The 23,503-nt window shown below is 44.8% G+C and overlaps 2 protein-coding genes across 3 annotated transcripts in view; one reads left to right on the forward strand and one right to left on the reverse strand.

The window, feature by feature from the left end:
• Positions 1–11,394, forward strand: part of drosha (drosha ribonuclease III) — an 88,370-nt gene extending 76,976 nt beyond the window's left edge. For both annotated transcript variants that reach the window (XM_071894680.2, XM_071894681.2), the window contains exons 29-32: positions 663–766; positions 4,584–4,676; positions 5,701–5,747; positions 11,163–11,394. In XM_071894680.2, the coding sequence (XP_071750781.2) occupies positions 663–766; positions 4,584–4,676; positions 5,701–5,747; positions 11,163–11,293 (375 nt within the window). In that variant the 3' untranslated portion in view covers positions 11,294–11,394. The remainder of the gene's footprint in view (positions 1–662; positions 767–4,583; positions 4,677–5,700; positions 5,748–11,162) is intronic.
• Positions 11,395–15,809: 4,415 nt separating this feature from the next.
• Positions 15,810–23,503, reverse strand: part of LOC139908102 (cadherin-6-like) — a 31,084-nt gene continuing 23,390 nt past the window's right edge. The window contains exons 7-11 of the mRNA XM_078291271.1: positions 20,730–20,866; positions 20,062–20,183; positions 18,669–18,786; positions 18,074–18,325; positions 15,810–16,312 (exon numbers count right to left, since the gene is read on the reverse strand). Coding sequence (XP_078147397.1) covers positions 15,810–16,312; positions 18,074–18,325; positions 18,669–18,786; positions 20,062–20,183; positions 20,730–20,866 — 1,132 coding nt within the window. The remainder of the gene's footprint in view (positions 16,313–18,073; positions 18,326–18,668; positions 18,787–20,061; positions 20,184–20,729; positions 20,867–23,503) is intronic.

Raw genomic sequence — 23,503 nt, forward strand, 5'->3', positions numbered from 1 at the left:
ATGGCTTGTACTAGAGCAGGGCTAGGCTATAACGCTGCTTTCAAAACAGCCAAATTTCTCTGCTTAAGGCTAAAGGAGTGTAGATGCCCCCCAGAGAGAGGAAAAGTGGGAAGGAGGAAAACGGAAGCAAAGCGCAGAAGCGAGAACAGCGGAGATTGAGGGGGGGGGGGTAAAGGGAGAGAGCAGAAGAGTGCGGGCTACAGAAGCAGAAGCACTCTTTGTAGAAAATTAATAGGAGCAGACAGTTCTGGATTCAAAGTCTGCCTTTTTATGACAAGGCTGCTTCCCTGTTAATGGAAGGGCTTTTAGAAGTCCCCCTTGGATAAGAGAAATGTATCAGGGCTGCACACCTGGGAGACTCCCAGACGCTCTTTATTTCTGGCCCGGGATTGGCTTTTGTCTTAAGTAGCCTGTGATTTGTACCCACCGCGAAGACAGATGGAGAGCCAGTCAGAGAGAGTGAGCAAATAAGTGAGAGTGCAAGGGAAAGGGGGAAAAAGCCGGGGAAGGGGTGGAGGGGGTCACGGCTGGAATGAAATAAAAGCATGAGCGACCGAGGGAGGGAGAATTTGTAACCGCGGCTGAAATTTTTTTTTTTTCTTCTCTTTTTGAAAAATGTAGTTTATAACTGTGTGTGTGTGTGTGTGTGTGCTATATTGCAGGAGTTCATTTTGAACCAGGACTGGAATGACCCAAAGTCTCAGCTGCAGCAGTGCTGTTTGACCCTGAGAACTGAGGGCAAGGAGCCTGACATCCCACTGTACAAGTAAGGTCCCCGAACACACACACACACACACACACACACACAGAGACCCCAACATACACACCAGAGCTTAATAATAACTGGATTTTTTGATCTGTTGTCGATTTTTAGGAAGCAAAACAATCAATTTAACTGCCAAGAAAGCTCTTTTCTGTTTCATGTCTTATAGCGTTTCCCTGCATAGTTCACTAAAATTTAACTGAAAGTTAAGTTGCTCAGCTAGTAGACTTCTTCCCATTTGAACGAGAATCTTTTTTTCTTCATGAATTTATCAGAATCTACAAGCCCTGATGTGTATGTTTGTGTGGATGTTTGAAAAATTTTAGCCAAATATCAATCAATAAGATGGGGAGCCCTGATATATCTTTTGTAGCCCTAACACGTGAGCATACACACACACACACACACACACACACACACAGAGAGACCCCAGCATACACACCAGAGCTTAATAATAACTGGATTTTTTTGATCTGTTGTCGATTTTTAGGAAACAAAACAATCAATTTAACTGCCAAGAAAGCTCTTTTCTGTTTCACGTTTAGCTTGTAGCGTTTCCCTGCATAGTTCACTAAAATTTAACTGAAAGTTAAGTTGTGATGGCAAGATGCTCAGGTAATAGACTTCTTCCCATTTGAACGAGAATCTTTTTTTCTTTGCAGATCAGGTACCATTCAAAGTATTTTCTTTCTTCATGAATTTATCAGAATCTACAAGCCCTGATGTGTATGTTTGTGTGGAAGTTTGAAAAATTTTAGCCAAATATCAATCAATAAGATGGGAGCCCTGATATATCTTTGTAGCCCTAACACGTGAGCATACACACACACACACACACACACACACAGAGACCCCAGCATACACACCAGAGCTTAATAATAACTTTATTTTTTGATCTGTTGTCGAATTTTAGGAAGCAAAACAATCAATTTAACTGCCAAGAAAGATCTTTTCTGTTTCATGTTTAGCTTGTAGCGTTTCCCTGCATAGTTCACTAAAATTTAACTGAAAGTTAAGTTGTGATGGCAAGATGCTCAGGTAGTAGACTTCTTCCCATTTGAACGAGAATCTTTTTTTCTTTGCAGATCAGGTACCATTCAAAGTATTTTCTTTCTTCATGAATTTATCAGAATCTACAAGCCCTGATGTGTATGTTTGTGTGGAAGTTTGAAAAATTTTAGCTAAATATCAATAAGATGGGGAGCCCTGATATATCTTTTGTAGCCCTAACACGTGAGCATACACACACACACACACACACACACACACAAGTTTGCACAGTACTTGCATCTTTCCCCTCACCATGACCCAAACTCCTCTATTCAAATGGTTCCGGCAGACATTTAGAGAAATAAAAAACGGCACAAACATAATTTACAGGACTTTTCTCCTTGCCGCTGCTCTCTGAACATTGGGAGCGGCTGTGTAAAGGTCTCTGTTGTTGCGATAAATAAACACGCCCAAAGAGACCTCTTATTTGACAAAAGGTCAAGGAGCAAGTGTCATTTGACAGAACGCTTTTGAGAGCTGCCACGAAGCAGTGTGTTTGTCACCATGGAAACTGACAAACAGTGTTTATGAGGGGGGGGGGGGGGGTCATGTTGACGCACAAGGGCAGTTGGAGAAGGAACATTTTATATAACGATACTGTACAATTCAGCGTTTTTAATCAATTCTCTCTTTTTCTCTCTCTGTCTCTCCCAGCCTCTCTCTCTCTCTCTCTCTCTCGTTTTTTTATTTAAATCTCTTTACAGCGTTGTTTTGCCAATTTATTAATCTGTCTATCTGCCCGGCGGATGCGGGTATTTTGACACGGCTCTGACATTGCCATCAACACTTGCCTCCAACTCTATCGCCCACAGGAACGTGAACGCCAAACAAAGAGAGCTTCTGAGTGACTTGAATTTCAACGTTTCAGCACACACACACACACAAGCAACCAACGTATTTTTCATTTTTTGGAATATTTTATTTTCCGTTTTTCAGAATATAGAACATACAAACGTATAAGCAAACATTACACTGAAAAATAAAAATACAAGGTAGAGACATTTAGACCAATTTCATGAGAGGTCATTTTTATTAAACCTTTCCATTGTTGACAAAAGCAAGTTTTTTTTTACTTTTGCCGCACCCACACCAGTGCCGCACTAGAGCCGGTCTACTGTAGTCACTGTATCGCCGTGTTCCCCGTTCAGAGAACATAGCACCCGATAATCTCCAGCGCCTCCCTGACCTCCTCCCGGGACGTTAGATGCCAGAAGCCTGACCCCTCTCTCTCTCTCTCTCTCGAGCCCTGCCGGTTGACGAATCGTACGCCCCTCGTCCCGTTTCGCAGCAGCGGGCTGTCGGCGTCAGACCCGTCTCTTGAGTGTCCGCGGCCGCGTCTGGATCCGTCTACAAGAGTGCGAAAAAGCAGAGGAGTTACAGGGTGAGGCGGAGTGTGAAGTGAGTGCGGGGCAGCGACGGAGAGACCAAGAGGGACGGCGGGAGATGATACAGAGTCGATGCCGACGATGCTAAAAGTCTCCTGGTGGAAGCGTCTGGCTGATGACAGATCCAGACCCCAACCTCCGGCTCCATCACTTTACTCCGGCTCCGGTCAGGGCGAGACACACCAGGGAGCACACACACACACACGCACACACGCACACACACACACACTCGTACACGGTCACTGTGCGGAGAATGGCCCGAGTCAGTAAGTGGCTGCTTTTAGTGTTGAGCTGAAGCTGTGCTACTGGGAGCAGTATGGACCCCCTACAGCGCCTCTCTCTCCCTCACACACTTCCATCTGTGTACGTACAGCCGCCAGAGAGCCGAAGAAAGAGAGAGAGAAGAAGAAGAAGAAAATTCTCTCGATCTGGATTTGAGTTCCCCTTGAAGCCGACAACTTCCCCAGATTTCCCCCCCTCTTCATTCCGTCTCGTTTCGTGTTATTTGAGCGGCGCGATAATTTCAAGCGGCGTGTTTTCTCCCCGCCGAGACTCGGCCGAAGCGTCTCCGTTTCCTCCGCACGCGCCGCGCGCTTCTTCGTTTGTCAGTGAGAAAAGGGCGGGTTGAATTATTGATAAAGTGTCATAAGTGACCACATTGCATTAAAAATGGATCGCTCTCCTGAAATAAGTAAATTGTCCGTGAATAATTTAGGCGACACGCAGCTTGGGTCTGAGATGTTTATGCTAATGTTAACATTTCAAAACATCTCCCAAGTTTTGTCTGCTGGTTTGTGTCCCCGCTGAAATGGAACAAAATGGGCGGTTTGAAATTGTTTTTTTTGTTTTTTTTATGTTTAATATGAAGTGTAAGTTAGCGGCGTCATATTATCTTGTCTCCCTGTCTGTTATTTTTCCCGGGTCCTTCTCGCGCGTCTTGATTGTTTACCCTCCCAGCACTTCAAAGACTAGCCGGGTCTCTCAAAGAAGATTGTCATTCTTTTATTTCGATTTCTCTCCCAACGTGTCATATTTGTTGCCAAACACAGATCTTGCGGGTGGGGGGGGGGGGGAGGAGAAGGCTTTAAAAGTTGTTTATATGTCCCTCAGATGGCTTCTATACACTCTCAAAGCACGCTGGTGAATCAAAGCGCTATTCCCCTCCTCTCAGCCCGCCGCTTGAGATGAATTTGCTCCAATTGAAAACTTTTTTTTTTTCCTCCCTTTTTCTTGTTATTTCTCTAAAGGACAATGTCACTGAGTGTCCTTGAGCCTTCTCCTGGCTATTATTATTTCTCAACTCTACCCACCTCTTTTCTCCCCTCCTCCTCCTCCTCCTCCTCCGCCTCCTCCTCATCCCATATTTCTCTTGGTTGAATTTGCAGGACCCTGCAGACGGTGGGGCCGTCACACGCCCGGACCTACACCGTCGCCGTGTATTTCAAAGGGGAGCGGATAGGCTGTGGCAAAGGCCCAAGGTGAGTGAGACGGTACAATATAACACGACACCACGGGGCGAGGCGCTCTCCTTCTCAGTGCGCACGCTAATGGGCTCGAGAATAATGGCCGCGCTTTATTGATGGTGTTTATTATAGCAATTAAGCTCTCGTTGGCCTATTCTATCGGGAGAGGCATTATGCAGAATGAAAATGAATCGATTCATTATCGATTTGACGTAAATTGTGTTATGGAAACATCACTTTGTACAGGAGAGGAATCTGTGACTAGATGACACTGTGCAGTTTGGAGGGAGGGGGGTGCGTTTGGGTGTCGTTCTACCTGAGATTGGATTCACTGTAGGGAAAGGGAGGGGCTGGAAGGGGAGGGGGGATCTGCATGTTAATGTGTGTGTGTGTGTCTATCTCTTCGGCTGGATGTATGCGCACGTGCGTTTGTGCTTTTGTAAAAGTGTGAGGGGTAAAGAAAGTGAACGTGTGCGCGGAGGCCTTTCAGGGTGGAGGGGTTGACGGTAAAGCCGCGGCTGAGCCAGGGAGAAATGAAACCTAAATCCATCAAACATCTCTCGCCCCCTCCGTGTGGAAATCCCCTCCACGGCCCCCTACTTGAAAGCGCTCCCTCTCGCTCTAAGCTGGCGATAAGTTTGTCCCTTCCATAGGATCTTTTCACAGCTTACTGTTTTTGTATTTACTCGACTTAAGCCCCCAACCCCCCCCCCCCCACACACACACACACACACACCCGCGCCCCCACCGCTGGTCTATGATCACTTAATGCATAATATATACGGAAACATTGCCCAACGCAGAGCCGCCAATAGGCTTACCTTTCTGAGACGTGTGCGCCGTGTTACCTGGGATTGTTGGGGAAAAGGGCTTTTTCAAAACAAATAAAAAAAAAGCACTCTCGATAATCCGCTCAATATCGGGCCCGTTTTTTGACAGAATTTCCAAAAAGGGACATTTTGAATATGCTAAAGACCTTTTCTCTCTCCTCTTTCTCTCTCTCTCTCTCCCCTTTTTTTTAAAAATATTTTTAATCCAGCATCCAACAGGCGGAAATGGGAGCTGCGATGGATGCGCTTGAAAAATGTAAGTTGTTTGGCGACGTGGACCCACACACACACACACACTCAAACATGACAGTCACTCACACACATACGCACACACACACGTGCGCTTTTAACACACACACTTTCACGCTTTAAGCCTTTCACACGCTTTGCCTCAGTGTTGAATATTAGCCTTGGCTGTACAGTATGCAAGATGGCTGGCAGAGAGCTGTGGCCTGACCAGCCGGTTGGCTCCTACATATAGGATATTAGGCCGTTTGAAGTGCTAGCCCAGAGCACAGGCATGGGGCCTCGCCAGCGATGGAGAACCACAAAAAAACAAGGGCGGGGGAAGCTAAGCGTCCTCGAACCATGTCGATAGTCCTGGGGGACCACAGAAAGTTCGTGTGGAGAGCCACAGAAAGTTTGTGTTGTTTGTTGTGTTTTCGAGCGCTTTTATAGACCGTGAGAGTGAGGCTTCACACTCTGAGGGACTCTCTTGTGCTCAGCGCTCCTCTTCAGATTTGAAGGAGTGTGGCTGACGCATCCCCTATGTGCCGCTTCACTCCTTGGCTGTTTTTCATCTTGTCATCAGCCGGCACTTAAGGAAAATAGATAGTGGTTTTTAGGCATTTACAATGTCTCATTCACTGCCAAGCAAAAATACAATTACAGGGCTCTCAGAAGCACATCCACCAGCAGTCGGCATCATCTCCGATTTGCTTCTCGCTCTATGCATATGCATGTGTATGCATAATATAATACATTAAGTACATGGAGAGTAATGCATGTGTTCTGGTGTAATTTTTGGGCTGGACTTTGCTACCCTTCTGACCACCGCATAAATCAAATGTACAATTTGTTCCTTTAGCTCAACTAATTAGCCAGAGGTGGACACAAATGGCTTTGCTGGAACGGGCATGTAGAACTTGCAAAGGGCAGCGAGGTCAAACTTTGATTTCATTTGGCTCATAAATGAGGCCCCTAGCCACTTGTGATTGATACTGTTTGGGTGCCCAAGCTTTTGCTTTTTATGAAACATTAGTGTTAGGATGTTATTATTTAAAGCCCTTCTTTCTCTATCCCTCTCTCTCTCTCTCTCCTCCCTCCCTCCTTATCAGGGGGGCGTAGTTCAGTGCACAGACTCTCTCTCTCTCTCTCTCGTGTCTTCCTCCCTTAATTCTCTCCATTTTCTCTCCCCAGTGTACACCTCTGTCACCATGATTGATAGATGCTCATTGCTAGTAAATGAACATTTCCCCCCTCATAAATTGCTGTTTCATGTGACTAGATTAGCGATGCCTTTTAAAAGGTCAGTTAATTTAAAATCATCTCTGCAAGTCTTCCTTGCTTCAGCACAAAATGCTTCCAGTTTCCAGGGCTTTGTTTGACTTTGTGTTATCACTTATTTTAAACACCGCCCATTCACGACACATGCCCACCTCTGGACCGCACTTACCCTCGAGTACCTTTCAGCCAACGCTCCCGAGCACCGAGCTTTGAAGGCTGCCAGTTGTATTATTTTGACTAATTACCAGACAGTGAATTTCAAATAGACTGCTCATTTTTAAATAATACTCGTACTGTGGTAAGAGCTTGTTAATGTAGTTGATCACAATAGTTATACCACGATGGGAAATCACCAACAGCCAAATACTGGCTCATTTCGGTTGTGGCTGGTCAGGTAGCCAATCATTATCGAGAGTAGGGCTGGGCGATATTGACAAAAATCAAATATCACGATATTTTAGGCCGAATACCTCAATATCAATATCAATAATGTGACGATATTTTGGGGATGAGTATTCCTGCTTTCATAAGATATTTACACACAAGAACATTAGTAATGATCATTAGTAATCAGTAATGTGTAATCAGTAATAAGTAATGTGGATATGATGAGCAGGTAAAGCCAATCGTTGTTCATTTCACTCAGCCAGAACAGGCTAATAAGTCAAAACATTTTATCACTTTACTGTAACGCAGACCAGGAAGAAGTAACATTTAAGTTATTTCACAATATTGCCATAACCAAAATCCCAGACGATATCTAGTCTCATATCACGATATCAATATTATACGATATATCGCCCAGCCCTAAGATTTCCTATTTTGTTCTAAAAAATATAGTTTTCTCCCCTGGCTGTACCATGTAGTCTTCAGGCCTGAATTAATCATTTTGACATGACCAATCTCACAGCAGCATCCATATTCTGTGAATCCACTGTGTGAATGTTTTCTTGTTGAGATGAATGCTGGTTTTCTGCAAGGTCAGTCAGCGGGGTTCAAACAGCCCTTGAAGGATGTACATGTCTCCTGACCATGAGCTCATATAATGAGAACCGAGCTTCAACTCCTGCCGGAGCCACGTTCTCTCTCATGTGATTGTCAAGGGCCTCGCTTCATTTGTTCGCATAGCAAGACTAATCAAGGACATTAGCCCCGGTGTCATGTAATTCGTCATTGATTGTCTTGTTGGCCCCCTCGCCGCAGTGTTGGCTACAGCGTTACTCGTCTTGTACAGCAGCCCTACCTTGTGTTAACTCGTGGATCGAAAAACACCTCCCCGCGATGTGTCAGGATTCATTTCCATGTTTTATTTAAGGCCTTCTCAAGTATCAGGGGCGCTTTCAGCAGGATTGAACTTTTTGTTTCTGGCGCAGAGCTTTCCTGGCTGACAGGATCCGCGGCTCCAGCGGTGTTGGAGAGAGGTGAGAGACGGAGCCGTGTTCGCTCAGACAGCTCAGGGCTCATTAAAGAGATGGGGCCCAATATTTGGTGTGTGCTGTCTGTAGCTGATCCGCCGGTGGCTCGGCTGATTCACATTTCATTATTTGATGGCCCTCGTTTTGACAGTCTCCTGCCTGTATCTGTCAAGGCAGAATTAAATGTTAACCAAGGCCCAGACCGGGAGAAACATGAGTGCAAACAAATCGAGCCGAGAGCAGCCAGGTAGGAGAGCAGAATCGGCGGAGGAAAGAGTTGGCGCTGCGGAGTTTCTCGGGCCCTGAGGCTCCATGCACCATGCACTGTTAGGTCTAAGGCCACATCAAATATACATGGAAAAAGGCTTAACCATTTATCAGTCATCCTTTTAGAGCATCACAGATAGTACCTCTGTCTCTACGCCTCCAATCTCTCTCTCTAGGACTCGGTTCTCTCTTCTTAATTTTTTTTTTTTTCCCTTTCCTTATGGCTGCTAGTTTCCCAAACAATGAAGGAGGGAGAGAGAGCCTCGATCTGGCTCGTAGCTGGAAGGGGACTCGATTCTCTCTCCTCAGCTTTCTCTAAACCCCTTAATCTCTGGATAAAAGCATTGGATGGATAGAGGCAAAGCAAAGTACAGTATGGAGGATCTCAATTCACTGGCTTGGCTCTTTTGTTTGCCCCTTGGCAGGGCGGGGGAAATCCCTTCATCAACAGCACTATAGAGATACACAGTTTGTTTGCCGACTGAGGTGTGGGTGAGCTCTAGGTGATAGACTCAACCGGCGGAGTCTATTGTGGGATCGTTTCACAGCCCGGGCTTAGGCTGAATAGTAAACGCCTAAGTGAAAGGCCACTGTATGTTCTTATGCCCTTAAAAGGGGAGCTGATCTCCCTCATCACAGATTCCACATCCAGCTGCCGTGCGAGCGCGCGTTTTTTTTCGGGGCGTCGCCGTTGCCGGGTACAACAAGCCTTGTGTGTTGCCAAGGGTTCCCCCCGGGCCCGGCGTCTCTTCCGAAAGCAGAATCTCAAGACCGCAACCTCCGTCCTTGAAAGGAATTACCGCATTGTCGATAAACAAAAGGCTGGAGCCGAGCTAAGTGTGCTAGCGCCTTAACCAGAGGTAATCAGTATGCAGAGTGCGGGGTTCCTCAAAGGTGCTTTTCTGCAGAACGCTGGACGGCGGAGAATTCTCAATATGTCTTTGCAATGCCCAACACAGACTTCTCTGTTCTCCTTCCCGAATGGAAACTTGGAATAAATGAAAAGCCTTGTGCATTCTTTAGCAACCCCCCCTCCCCCCCCCCCCCATTCTTTGACGCCTGCTCTTGTGCCGCATGTTAAACAATGTAAATGGCCAAAGCTTTTTTTTTTTCCCCCTCTCGAGTGGGTTATTCTCAAGTCATCTCCCAGGGAAAAATGCGGGTGATTTCCATATTTTAACTGCAATATGTAGTTTTCTCTCCGAGGCTCACCAAGTGTTGCTTAGTCACTGAAGGCATATTGAAATAGACTGTGTGTTTCTCTCTGTGTGTGTGTGTGTGTGTGTGTGTGTCTCAAATTTGCCAGAGAAGGGTTTTTCAGTGTTTATATTCTGTTTTTCAGGAATTTTTTTTTTTGAGTTTTTTTGGACACACCGACTCCTTTCTAATAGCAGGTTTCCGTTATCCTTCTCTTTTTCACCGTAACGAGGGATGAGAGAACGTGGCGAAAGGAACGGCGTGTCCTCCACTCCCATTCACAAGTCATACAGAAGTGCTGCTTGAATTAAAGTTTTTGCCAGTGTTACAATTTACCGTAGACACTTTGCAGACTTTCAGCAGAGTTCTTTGACTAGATCTCCAACAACCAAGGTGTTATATGGCCTTTTGTTGTTCATGGCCAATTCCTCCTTCGAATCAATTGAAGGACTCTTTTTTTTTTTTCTTTTTTTTTTTTTTTTAGCCAAAGACTGAGGCCGATTATGTTCCAGAAACCATTCCATGTTTCAGGTCTGAAATAGTCATTGACAGGAAGGCCGGAATGAGAAACATTAGAAAATGAATAGCACTATTGAGGCCAAGATTGTTGGGTGGCCCCTCGGTTTTCCATCATAGACTCGGCTTTAAAACTCACATGGGAAAAGGTACTGAAAGCCCGACTGTAATTTTCTCGAGGACTGTAGCACAACAGGGTCTCGCGCGGCGTGATCTTACCGCGCTTATTCTTCGATGACAGGATAATCTGCGCAATCAAATTTGTGATTTGAATGATTCGACACAAAAGACCGGGCGTCTCTCATTCATGCCGTTTTTTAAATTGAGACGTACTGTATACGTTACGTCCTACCGCCTCCTATTTATTGTTTTTTTTTTTTTCCCTTGCTGTCTTATTACACCATCTTATTACAGATCTCATTTAGAAATGTTCTCTTGTAATTATGTTATCAGATCTCATAGTCATTGCGCTGAAACCAAACAAGGCCTGTCTAATTTCTTGTTACTTCATCATTATTAATGAAAATAACAACATGAGGGCAATTTGATCGCAATACTGCCTGCAACATTTTCGCTCATTTGACCAAAGTGACAGCATGACACTTGGTATGAAAACTATAGTCAGTGCAATTTGAAACCTAAATTGCTGTCCTCACCCAGTTGGAAACTGACCTTGTCTCTTCACACCCCTGCCTCCCCCTGTCTCTCTCTTTATCTGTTCTCCTTGGTCGACTTCTCTCTGTTTCCCGCTCTACCTCTCCCTCCACCAGATAACTTCCCGCAGATGGCTCATCAGAAGCGCTTCATCGAGCGGAAATACAGACAGGAGCTGAAGGAGATGAGACGAGAGCGGGAGCGGCAGGAGAAGGAGACCGACGAGGCGGAGGAATGCAGGAAGTGACAGAGGCCTTTTTTTTTTTTTTTTTTGGGGGGGGGGGGCCAATCAGGATCCGCATCCACATTAAAGACCTGTCTGCAAATGTGGCACCTGTCCAGGCAGGAGAGGGGGAAAGGCAAGATGTTGACCGTGGAGCCATGATAGGTCAGAAAGGATGTTTGAGTGTAACCTCAGTTTTGCAGGACGGTCAAGGCAACACAGGCAAGTATTATGTTGATAAGACCTGGGGTTGATGTTACTCTGAACCTGGTAATTGAGGGTCAAATATGTTTTTGCCCACTAGTTTTGATTGTTGTAATTGTGACAGAAGGCAAGCCAGTGCAGGAAAGAAGATTATTATGAAAAAAACAGAACTAAACCTACAGTTTAATGTTGTAGGACTGTCAGAGGCGGCCTTGTATTTTAAGTGTTCACATTTGTCCCGTTTTGTTTTTGTTGTTTTTCGGTCTGTGCTGCTTTATGCGTCGGTCTTATTTTCATCAACGGACTCAATCACTATCAAACTTTTTAACCCAGAAACAGCAGCAGAGCTCGCGATGTTATTGATGAACGCAGATAACTGTTTTTAAATGGAGTCTCAAATATTAAATGAATCGTCAAGGCTGTTGTCATATTGCAAATAAAGATATTTTCAGATTCAGTACATCGGTTGAATATCAGATTCACTGCATATTATTACTGTATGTGCTGGTAGGAGGCCTGGATGAGAAAAAAGGGGTTGAGTCAATTATATTCAATCTCTAGAATGTCGCCATCTGTCTCACATCTGCCACTCATCCTCTAATAATAAAAATGGTGTTCTTTTTTTTTATACACCTCTCCAAATCTGATTGGCTGTCAAACGGATCTTAATTATAGATTGTCTAATTAATGATTTCCTCAGTTCAGTAGCCTCTGGATCCAGCTATTTAACGACGGTCTTCCCTTGAATTACTACCCTGCATCTAGAGTTAAATCTTTTATACTTGAGATTTATGTACTTACCTATGAGGATGGAAATTTGCTAGCCCGCTAGCCCCGTGGCTAGTCTTACACAGTTCAGATAAATTGCTAAATTGTCCTCTCTAACCAGAATTTGAATGGGCGTGGGGGAGCGGGGGGGGGGGCTAATGGAAAAGATTTGAGGGAGGCAGTCAACTAGATCTACCACACTAGTGCATAAACCCCTCGAATCACTCGTCCTTACCATCACATTTAACATTGAATATTTCGAAGAGATCCCAACACCACACAGAGAAGCTAAAGAAAGCCTGATTTTAAAGATGTTTAATCGTGTCATATAAATATTCAGTACAAAATATCACGTTTTACAAAGCAGATTGATGAACGGCCAATGGTGTAGGGCCCCTTACACTACCACAACCTCTCATATTGTTTCTACATTGACAAAACTTGACTGCTCAATCACATTGTCACCAACATAATATACTGTAGTAGCGGAGAGCCCCGAGGCTGACCATGTCTACACATCAACAACCACAGACCTATTGTATCTGGAGAAAGAGGGACATCAGTGTCGCGTCTAGTTGCCTGGACTAGAAACCCCCCGACAGTGTTGACATAGTGGTATCGTGACGTACGTTACGATGTGCGACGTTTTCCGTTATCCTTGCTCGGAGGCAAGAGCGTCCATAGGAAAAAACATAAGCGTGTATTTTGTAACGGTGATATGCTGACACCCTGTATGAAGAGAGGAAATGGTGAGGATAGAAGAAAAAAAAAATGCTTTTGGTGAGTGCTGCTGTCATGTTGATTTCTGTTTGAGACCTCACATTGTACCTTGAGGCAGAAAAGCGGTTTTCTGAGAGTGAAGGGTTTTTGAACCCCATTAAATGCTTATCATAGCAACATTGCCGCAGTCTCAAATAGCCACTTACACAGTGGGAGCTCCAGCAACAAGCCAATAAAGAAAACTAGGGGGCAAAAAGAATAAATAACACGTGTATACAATAGCTGAGCGCAAAGAATTTAGTTTTTAACAATTGTGTTATCAATTGGATTGTCTAATCTGCTGCAGCATTGTTGTCCTTGATGTCAAGCCTGATTCGTAATACATACAGAGAGGAAAAAAAATGGCTATGGCAATTATGCCGTTGTGTTTTGTTATTACTGTTTCAAATGTCTGATAAATGTCAGCCTCTTCTCAGGTTGGCCTTTTGCTGCAGCGAGGGCAAAGCTTGTTTTAGCTGGCCTTTTTTCTGCTGATGTGGTTCTGCCCTTCCAGTTCTCTCCCATCAACCGGCCCTCTTATCAGCTTAGCGATATCAAAGCTGTTTGTTCCCACTTACATAGAAGGAGGTCTGGAGTGAAGCTAATTTGACAATATTGCTGTTTTGGGTGATTCATTTGGATAATTTTTGCTTTTTTTTTTTTAATATGTCAGATTAAAAACCAACACAATTACAACCAGACTATGTTCTGTCTTCTCCAGTATAATGTCTTGACCTTCTGTCTGAGCGGAGGACACACCTGTGGGATTAAGAACCGTATTCCACACAGCTTAAAGGTCATGTGCCCCTTAATAAGCATCTTTATAGAAAAGGCAATTCCAATCCTGCTCCTCCCAAAGGAAATCTATCGGGTAAAGTCTCGGTAAACACTCAGACCGGCTGCATGTTGAACACTACATACTGTACATGTAAAGGAGGGCAGAGGACGGTACAATAATGTGTGTATTTAGAGGAAAATACTGGTGTGCTTTACTTTTTTGGCACATTTTCACGACTGAACTGCTATTTTACATTGTTATACATTCAACAGCGCAGGACGAAGCCCTTCTCAGGACGCTAAATCTCGGCCAAACATGTTCCTGATTGTGTAGATTTTAGGATAGAGTAGAATCGAAATATTTTATTTTATGCTATAGGTCATATACGTACATTTGGTTTGTCGTTTAGGTCAGTTTTATAATTTAAGGCATGTGATGGTTCGTCACATGATGTCTAAAAACCCAGGAAGTGCGCTCCAGCTTGGCGGTTTCCGGTTTTCTACACACGTGGAAAATAAGTTTTCGGCCTTGAATTTCAACAGCAATTATACTGTTCTTGCTCGGCCCATTGATTCAAACGCTATTGATCCGGGGAGTTCACCGATTCATTACCTGACGAGGAAAAGGCAGCCGTTTCCAAACTTTCCATAAAGAAAGTAAACACTGCTAAGCTTGTATTGATGCATTATAATGATATCTGTCAACGGGATATTTCATCTAATCTAATTTGATCGAGTTTGGAGCTCAGTGGCGTCCTCTGGGATGCGGTGGGAGGTAATGTGACTTTGAATCACGTATCTGACAACTTGCTGTAGACAGTGAGCGGTTTACGTGACTCTGGAGTTGCAGAGAAATAATCAAAATGAGCAAAAAAAAAAAGTTCAACAAGACCAGTATTTTCCTCTAATTGGGCCTGGTGCACGTTTGGTGAATTTCATCAATGTAGCGAACAAAACAACACTCTCTTTTTGCACCTCATTTTCTAGCCAAAGAGTTGGTTTTGCAGAGGAATTGGCATTGGTTCGGATGACATTCAGCTCAATAAGGAACTATTTGGTATTTCAGCTCGCCTCACAGCAAATGCATGGAGCTGTGAGGAGATGAAAATTAGATACTCCAGAAATGACAGCCCGAAAAGTGTGTGTTTGTGGGTGTGTGTTGTGGCATTAAACCCCACAGTCCTTCAGCACAGCTTCATATAAGCTTTTAAGAACATTAGCCGCTTACCGACAGCACGTGCCCCGACCGAAACGAACCTTTTGATGACGTCACGCGCCCCTCCCGTCCAACGTATGACGAGGTATCGGCAACACGAGATTTCTTATCGGCGACGCCGACGATAAAATTTCAATAGACGGTTAAGCACCAGCTTCCCCCGGCACTTAACGGCTGGAGCACAACTGTGGATAAGAGGCTAATGTGAGGCAGCCATTGCTGAGAGGGGGCGGAGGAGGCGGGGCGGGGCGGGGCGGGGGGGAATCGTCCGGACGATAGAAATCCCTAGAAAAACAAAACAACTGTACAGCGTATTGTATCATATTACCGTACGGACACAAGCTAAGATAGAACTCACAATATGCAGCATTTTTTTGTCCCAGAAACACTGAAAAATACATAGGCATATCTGTTGGTTTACAAAACTGCTTGTTGAACGCGGTCCATCACAGGCAGCTTTTGGAAAAAACGAAAAGAAAAAAAAAGAAAAGAAAAGAATGGTAAGTTGGTATAGATATATTTGGGCCTCATGTACACCCCATATACACAAAAAGTCTCGACACAAAGTCTTTTTTCACTTTGCCCTCGCAGAGACGCAACTAACACTGACAGGACACACGAAGCCTACGTCTTGTCACCGGAGGGACAACTGAACGGTGATCGATGGCGGTAAAAGAGCACTTGTACAAACAGTGCCGGTGTCCGTGTCCCCTCGCCGTCCTCTCGGCCAACACGTGCACCAGAATTGTCCACAGTACCGTATGTGTGTGTGTGTGTGTTTCTCTCTCTCTCCGTTTCTGTGTGCCAGTTCTCTCGTTAGGAATCCCTGTCGCTGTCGTCGCCCCCGTACATGTCCGCCAGTTTCTTAAACCTGGGCCCCCACTCGCTCAGGTAGTTGTAGTCCTGGTCGCCCTCGGTGGTGACCGACTCGAGCGAGCTGAGCGACTCCGCCACGGAGCCGTTGCCCTCGTAGGCGTAGGTGGCCAGGGAGTCGTACGGGGGCGCCGTGGGGTCGCTGTCGTTGTCCTGGAGCCTCTGGCTGATGAAGTCCCGCACGTCCCCGTTGTTGTCCCGGGCCGGCGGCGGCGCGGGCCTTCGGACCGGAGGGTAGAAGGTCTCGGGAACGATGTCCCTCCGCTGCTTGCTCTCCTCGATGGCCTCCGGGTTGCGCAGCGTGCCGATATCAAAGGCCTGAGTGTCCTCCTCTCCGCCCCCTTCATCGTTGTAGCTGACGACGTTGTCTCTGACATCCTCTTTGGAGATGATCAGAGGCTCCTTCTTCCTCTGCCTCCTCAGGGCAGCAAACAGCACCACGATCACTACAAGAAGAACAAAAACAAATAACAAAGAGTTTGGTGACTTTTGTTTTGCCGTTTCTTTGCTCCCTCTCCCCTTGTTCTGAAGGCCAGCTACTGTCCAGCGGGAATTGTTGATGGTGCAGGAGTGCTCACTGATGTTCAGGGACCTTGTCTGACTTTAGAACTGGCTCAGCTACCACAAGGATGCATTATGTGCTTCCCATCTGCTGGGCTAGTGCTGCTTAATATCACAGTGGAACACAATTTAAAGGATTCCTCCAGTGTTGGTGGAAGTTAGCCTTATTTTCCACATATTTTAGATATCCTGCTTTTTATATAATTATCCTAACTTTTGCATACAGCATCACAGTGGAGCCAAACTAGCTTCTTGTTATCAGCAGCTTCAACTAATTTGTGGGACAAATTATGGAATGATAAAGCAAACTTATTCCACACTGACTACTTCCAGGCAGATAAACACTCTTTCACTGCTGAGCGGCTTGAAGTATCTCCACATCTCCACATCACGTTTGGATTTTATATCATAAATGATGAGCGATATCATGAATGGGATTGAATGGCATGTCTCATTGTAGCTAATTGTGTGATAACGGCATATAAACATCCACAGCAATTTCATAAGGCAGAGAGGCCAATCTAGAAAATGAGGCTAACTTTCATCAGCATCACTTTCAACACCAGAGGAATCCTTTAAGAAGACAACACAGCAAACACAGATAACTACCTGCTGTGCTAGAAATGCCACTAATATCATCCCATATTAATGTCCATTTTATTATGGCATTTAAGTGATGGATATCAAGCTGAATCTCTAATATGCTCCACTTTATCCTTATTGGAATAGGTCACTTTTCTCAAAGTTTAATCAAGTAATTACCATAAAATCATATCATATATCATTGGGCGGGGTTTGGACATTTGCGACAATTCAGTTAATTTAACTTTGCCTGGGAAATTCTATCAACCAAAGAAAAGTATTTCAGCTGCACTAGGCAAGATTTTTATGTAAAAATCCACTTTGTCAGCCTAAATCACAAAGCCGCTCTATATGCCCAAATTAAATTCTAATATGGGGTATATGGTCACTGGCAGGAAATCTTGATCTCTCTGATCAACTGAAACTTCAACTGCAACCGTCCAGACAAAGCTGGACTCGCCTACGATAGATGAACTTCACCATCTCCACCCATACTAGCCACTGAGAAGAAGAAATGTAGGTCTGAGGAGTGCGTAGGTTACAAACATCACATTACATGATTTCTGGGTAATGAAGTCCTTCAAACTTTTTAAAATGAACAGTTATCTCCCACTGCCTCTTGGTTGCCTAGTGCAGCTTTAAAGTCCCCATGAAATGAACTCCCATTACTTTTACTTCCTCGAAAACACAGTATCTTTAATGGTGACATCACGCTGCACCAGTAGGCGTAAATATACATTTCTAACCAATAAAACCATCACAGTTTTTTGAACAATCCTGACCCTCCGCACTGCTCCCATCAAATAAAACCGCCTTTCTCTCCCTGACTCATATTCCATCGGTTTAGACTTTTGATTGATCCCTCACTGCATTATGTCCCGCCCCCAACATCCTGTTTCAACAGGAAATACATCAAATCAAGGAAGTAAAAGATGCCACTTCATGGGGTCTTTAACAATGTCAAACAATGCCTACAAATCAAATTTTCACTGAAGAAGGCTGAATGGTGAAATGTTTGGAAAGTGAAATGAGCCGCTGCAGCATGCTGGGACGTTCAGACTCACTAAGCAGAATGATGACGCAAAGCAAGATGGCCACCAGGGCTCCCGTGCTGAGCCCCGCCCTGCCGGTCAGCGCCTCGGCGTTGCACAGCTTCATGTTGCCCTCGCGGTCGCAGGTGCACACTCTGACGGTCAGCGTGTTGGTGCTGCTCCGCATGGGGAACTCTCCGTCCGAAATGACCACCGGCACCAGGTAGACGCTCTTCTGCAGGCTGTTGTAGCTGTTCCTCCGCGTCAGGATCCACGCCGTGTTGTCTGACCGGGACACACAGCAGCCAGTTTACTACGCAGCATGCACGCACATTTTCCATGGGATTCTCATAGGCTTCACTGCACATTAAGAGGGAGTTTACTGCCATCGATAACCTTGGATGAATCTTTCAATATACTTTATTGAAATTTCGCTAAATCTATGCATGTGCTTTAAGTGCTGTGAGATGTAAAGCTCCAGAATATCTATAAATCATAAAGTGTACGTCCCCAGGAGTGGTAAAGTTTAACTACGTGTAAATATGGCTTATGGGAACTTTATACCGGAGATAGAAATTTCATTGATGCCCACAACGAGTGTTGTTTACACGCCGCAGACGGAGTTTACCTTTGTTGTCGCGGACGGAGAAGTTGGCCTTCCCAGACGCCTCCTGCGCCAGGCTGAAGAAGAAGCGGTGTCCCCCGATGGGCTCGTCAGGATCTGTGGCACTCACTGTCTGAATCCTCTGAAACAAGAAGCAGACAGTGATGTAGGAGGGGCTTTCAGGTGATGTAACACACACCCTCTGGCGGCCATATTGGAGGTCCTCAGCATGGGCAACAGTGACTGCGCACAGTTGATTGTGAACTAAACACAGCAGAATTCAATAGACCCTTAATTTGTGTGCTGTTTTTGACTTGGGACTGATCATTTCACCACTGATATACACTACCAGTCAAAAGTTTGGACCCACCTGATTGAATGTACTATGTTTTTAATTCTCTTAAAGCTATTCTGATCTAAAGGCTTCTGCTTAAATGCTTGAAATGTGTTTCTTAGACAAATATAAATAGTGAAGTTGATCCTATGTGTGAATTTCTTTCCAAAGCCTTTGCCTTTCCATCAAGGCAAAGTGCGGCTACTTTAAAGAATCTAAAATATAAGATAGTTTTGATTTGTTTAACAATTTTTTTGGTCGCTGCATAATTCCATTTGTGTTATTTCATAGTTTTGATGTCTCTACTATTATTCTAAAATGTGGAAAATAGTAAAAATAAAGAAGAAATGCGTGTGTCCAAACGTTTGACTGGTATCTGATGAATTTTGTGCATTGTATATGTCGATAGTTAGCTAGCAATCCATGGTTAGCTAATCATCACTGTCTTGTAAACACATAGCACACTAGCTAATGTAAGACATTATTGGATAGTAGTTGCATGATAACAGCCTGCTAGCTAGTTAGTTATCTCACAAAGCCAAAAACTGTTTATTTAGTCTGAGCTGACTTGTCAAGCTACAACCTGCAGTGCGGTAAAGTAGAGGTAAAGATTACTGTGTCACAGCAACCTGAACCTGAAAACAAATCCACATTATCAGACTATTCACTTTTACTTTGAACATTACTGAATGGATCTACACCCACGCCACAGCAATCTTTTTCACTTATCTCTTTTTCTAGCCCAGATGTTACATGTTTAGCCATTATTAGGGGCGGCTGTGGCCACTGTCCATTTGCTCACAGCCAGTTCTTCAATAGACGTCCATGACGACGTCAGCTGTTGGGAGATTTGTTTGTGATACAACTGCAAAGCATTTATAGGTCCTTAACCGGGCTAAATCCCAGACCTGTGTATGAACCACCCATCTACTACTCGTACCAGGCTAAGAGAAACATGTTAGGTTTACGTATTCTTTCTGTCTCAGGTCTGCTAATTGCACTCTGAAATGGAAGTAGATAAATAATCCTAATGAGAAGTCAAGATGAAACCATGACTACTGCTTTGTGTTGTGTCATACCAACCTGATTAGCCTTGGCGTTCTCGCAGACGAACGTCTCGTAATTGGTAGCGAATGTTGGCGCGTTGTCATTGACGTCCAGCACTCTGACGTACACCGGCACGCGGCTGATCTGCCGCGGGTTGTCTAGGAAACACACGACGATGGACACCGTGTATTTACACTGATAACGAAGTTTCATTTAATTTCTTTACACTTCACACACTACACTGATGAAGTTGTTTATATGATTCTATGACATGATGACCTGGTTTACGGCCCTTCTGAAAGACCTTTCTGTAAATGAAACCTGATCAACAACAACTTTCCATTCATAAAAAGGGTTAAAAAATATGGATGATGGAAGGTGCCTTGGTAATACAATAGTAGACAATCAAATTGGATTTTGTGGATTCATTGTAGCAAAACCAGAAATATGCATGAGTACACAGGGTGGAAAATTAACACCAGCTACCAGCCAAATACTAGGTACATTTTGGTAAATACTAGATAAACTGTGGCTGTGGCTGGTGCAAGTACTCCGCTCCACCAGCTACTGTTCACCAAACATCATTTAGAAGTTAGTATCAATTCCAAAAATCCAATTTGGCTGGTAAAACAGTGGAAGTGGCTGGTGAAATTTGGAATCCACAAAAAAGTTTTGTTTCCGGTCCCGGTGCTTGTTACACTTACTGAACTCAGTAGCGATGATTGAGATGTTGTGCCAGGCGCTCTCCTCTCTGTCCAGCTCCCTAAGGATGAACACTGACCCGTTGCCTGCATGGATGTTGAACACTCTGTCCATGTCTGTGCGCCGATCAATGGAGTATCTGCAAAACACAAAGGCATTGGCTACTCGGCTGTGCATTACGGCCGTCTGGGAGTCTCTGAGCTCTTGTGCTCCTGGCAAGCTCACTAAGTGAATAATTCAGCATTCAGAATTCAGGGTGCGATCACACCTGTTTGTTTTCTTTAATCTTTTATCTTTGTTGCATTTTTGTATTTGCTTCATTTGGACTCACATTGCCCAATTACAGGCAAGCCAGAGTTTTAGCAACATGTCATCCTGTGAGGTTGAGAGGGGGAGTCAAAACAAATCCGATGCCAGTCCCTTTAACTTCAGCTAAGCATAATGGATTTGTCTATTTTCTATCATTTCCCTTCTCTGGTGTTCATACCAGTTAATGACACATGAAGAAACAGCTGAATATGAGCATCAGTCCAAGCTGCAGATTGCTCCGGTTTCATTTTGTTATGCCAGCATGAGTAACTGCTGGCTATCAGATGTCAACATCCATCTCATTATACCCATAAACCCTTGCATTTTGGGTTTTTTTCCACTGTAGTTGGTTCAAATTACATTGTCACTCCTATCAAACAGCAACTGCAGTTCGCTTGGGCGACTGAGACCCGCATTTTGAGGCGACTGAGTGCGTCAGAGTTTGAATTGCATTGTTCTCACCTGTCCAAATAAACCGAACTAAAGGAGAAACACTCCAGAGTTTGAATAAACCGCTCCAGACGGACTTGCTGTGACCGCGTCCTTGGACTCCCAACGTTTCATATCTTTGGTACACTGTCTTCTATAAGAATAAACAACGGTCCAGAATAGTCTGCGCTCTGGTGACGAGGGACTTATATAACTGTTTGCAGTCGCAGACAAACACACACACAAACACATGCATGCACACGCACAAACACACACACACACACACACACAAGCCAACAGGTTATCCAGTGGTGTTGTTTTTCTCTGCTTCCCGGACTAGTGCGATACATCAGAGTGATTAATGGAGTAGCAGGCATCAGGAGGGGCAGCGCGAGAGGAAGGAGACCCCCGAGGGGAGACCATGAACCGGGGCTCTCACTGCACCGCCGCACTCTCCTCTCCTCTCTCTTTGCTTCTCCACAGAGCCTCCCCCCCCCCCTCCCCCCGACCCCTCCCTGTTGCTTCCACTGCATCCACCGTTTTAGCGTCTTTATCTAAACACTCCCTCCTATCCTCCTACCGCCGCCACCCTGCCAATCCGCCAGTAACTCTGAACTCGTTAAATCCGCGTCGGGCCGCGGGTTCGCTAATTGCTTTTCTAATATTCCCGATAATTCAGTTGGCCGGGCCTAGCTCCTCCTCTGATTAATGACGGGGGAGATAACGCAGCGCCCCGTCCTGACCGGAGCATCCAAAGTGCTGCTCTCAGCAGGCGGGCAGCTGGCGGTATGGAAGGCCAGGAGGGGCGGGCAGAAGGACATGGAGGGGTACAGCAAGGTTGGCGATCAGCGGGCAGCGACACGTTTCCTCCTCCCACACTGCAGAAGCTGCAGGACCAACTGGCCCGCCTCAGTGTTTCCTGAAGAGCAGCGGAGTCTCATTCCTGGAGAACGAAGGTCGGTGTGTGCTTTCGTGTACGAGTGCGCACGTGAGTGTTTGTGTGTGTGGTGTGTTCATTTCTGTCACTGGCAGGATTTTTCTCTTGGTTTGAGAAGAATAAGATTTGAAGGCGAAGACTAAATGACTCATTCAGATGGATGTTTTTTGCAGTGTAGGATCTGACTGATCCAGGGTTTTGAAGGCTGATACCAATATTTTTGTATTAAACCTGCCAATAACTTTTAAGACATTTTGTGCCAATATTGAATATTTTGAATTTTTTTCCATTTTAATGCCAAAAAATTACAAAGATTCAGTGTTTCCTTTCAGAGTTTTCTTCTCATCAGGGTGGAAAAGCCTCTGAAACAGCATTTAGTCCATCATGGGACACTAAAACTCTCCACTGAAACCCAGACTGATGAAATCCTTTACGGTCAGCAGCTCTTTGAGGCAGACTGACCCACCACACCTATTCAATGTTACAGGGAACTCTGGGATACATTACTGCCTTTAAATGAAGAATTAACATACAAAATCATTACTGAACATTTAACTGAATAAATAAAATGTGCAAAGAAAATTACATTTCATTGCAGGAGTGTTTTTTTTTGCAGATGTTGGGAGGAACCTTCATCATATCGGCAGTGGATCACATGACTGATCTGATAATTTAACAAAAGGCCAATATCAACCCGATATATCGGTCTAACCTTGGTGTGTGTGTGTGTGTGTGTGTCTGCATGTGTGTAAGTACGTATGTGCAATGTTCATGTATGCAAACATAGGCCTGCGTTGATATGGATGCATGTGGATGAGTGTGTGCACCCATCCATGTCTGGTTGTACACGTGTGTGTGTGTGTGTATGTACGTATGTGCAATGTTCATGTATGCAAACATAAGCCTGCGTTGGATGCATGTGGATGAGTGTGTGCACCCATCCATGTCTGGCTGTGCGTGCGTGTGTGTGTGTGTGTGCGTGTGTGTGCGTGTGTGTGTGCGTGTGTGTGTGTGTGTGTGTGCGCGCCGTGGCACACAGTGCGAGCTAATAAAGATAGCCGTCTGTGGGAGCTCCTCACGCCAGGCAGCCCCCAGGCTTCC

This window comes from Centroberyx gerrardi, chromosome 22 (genome assembly GCF_048128805.1).
Source record: "Centroberyx gerrardi isolate f3 chromosome 22, fCenGer3.hap1.cur.20231027, whole genome shotgun sequence".
Lineage (NCBI taxonomy): Eukaryota > Metazoa > Chordata > Actinopteri > Beryciformes > Berycidae > Centroberyx > Centroberyx gerrardi.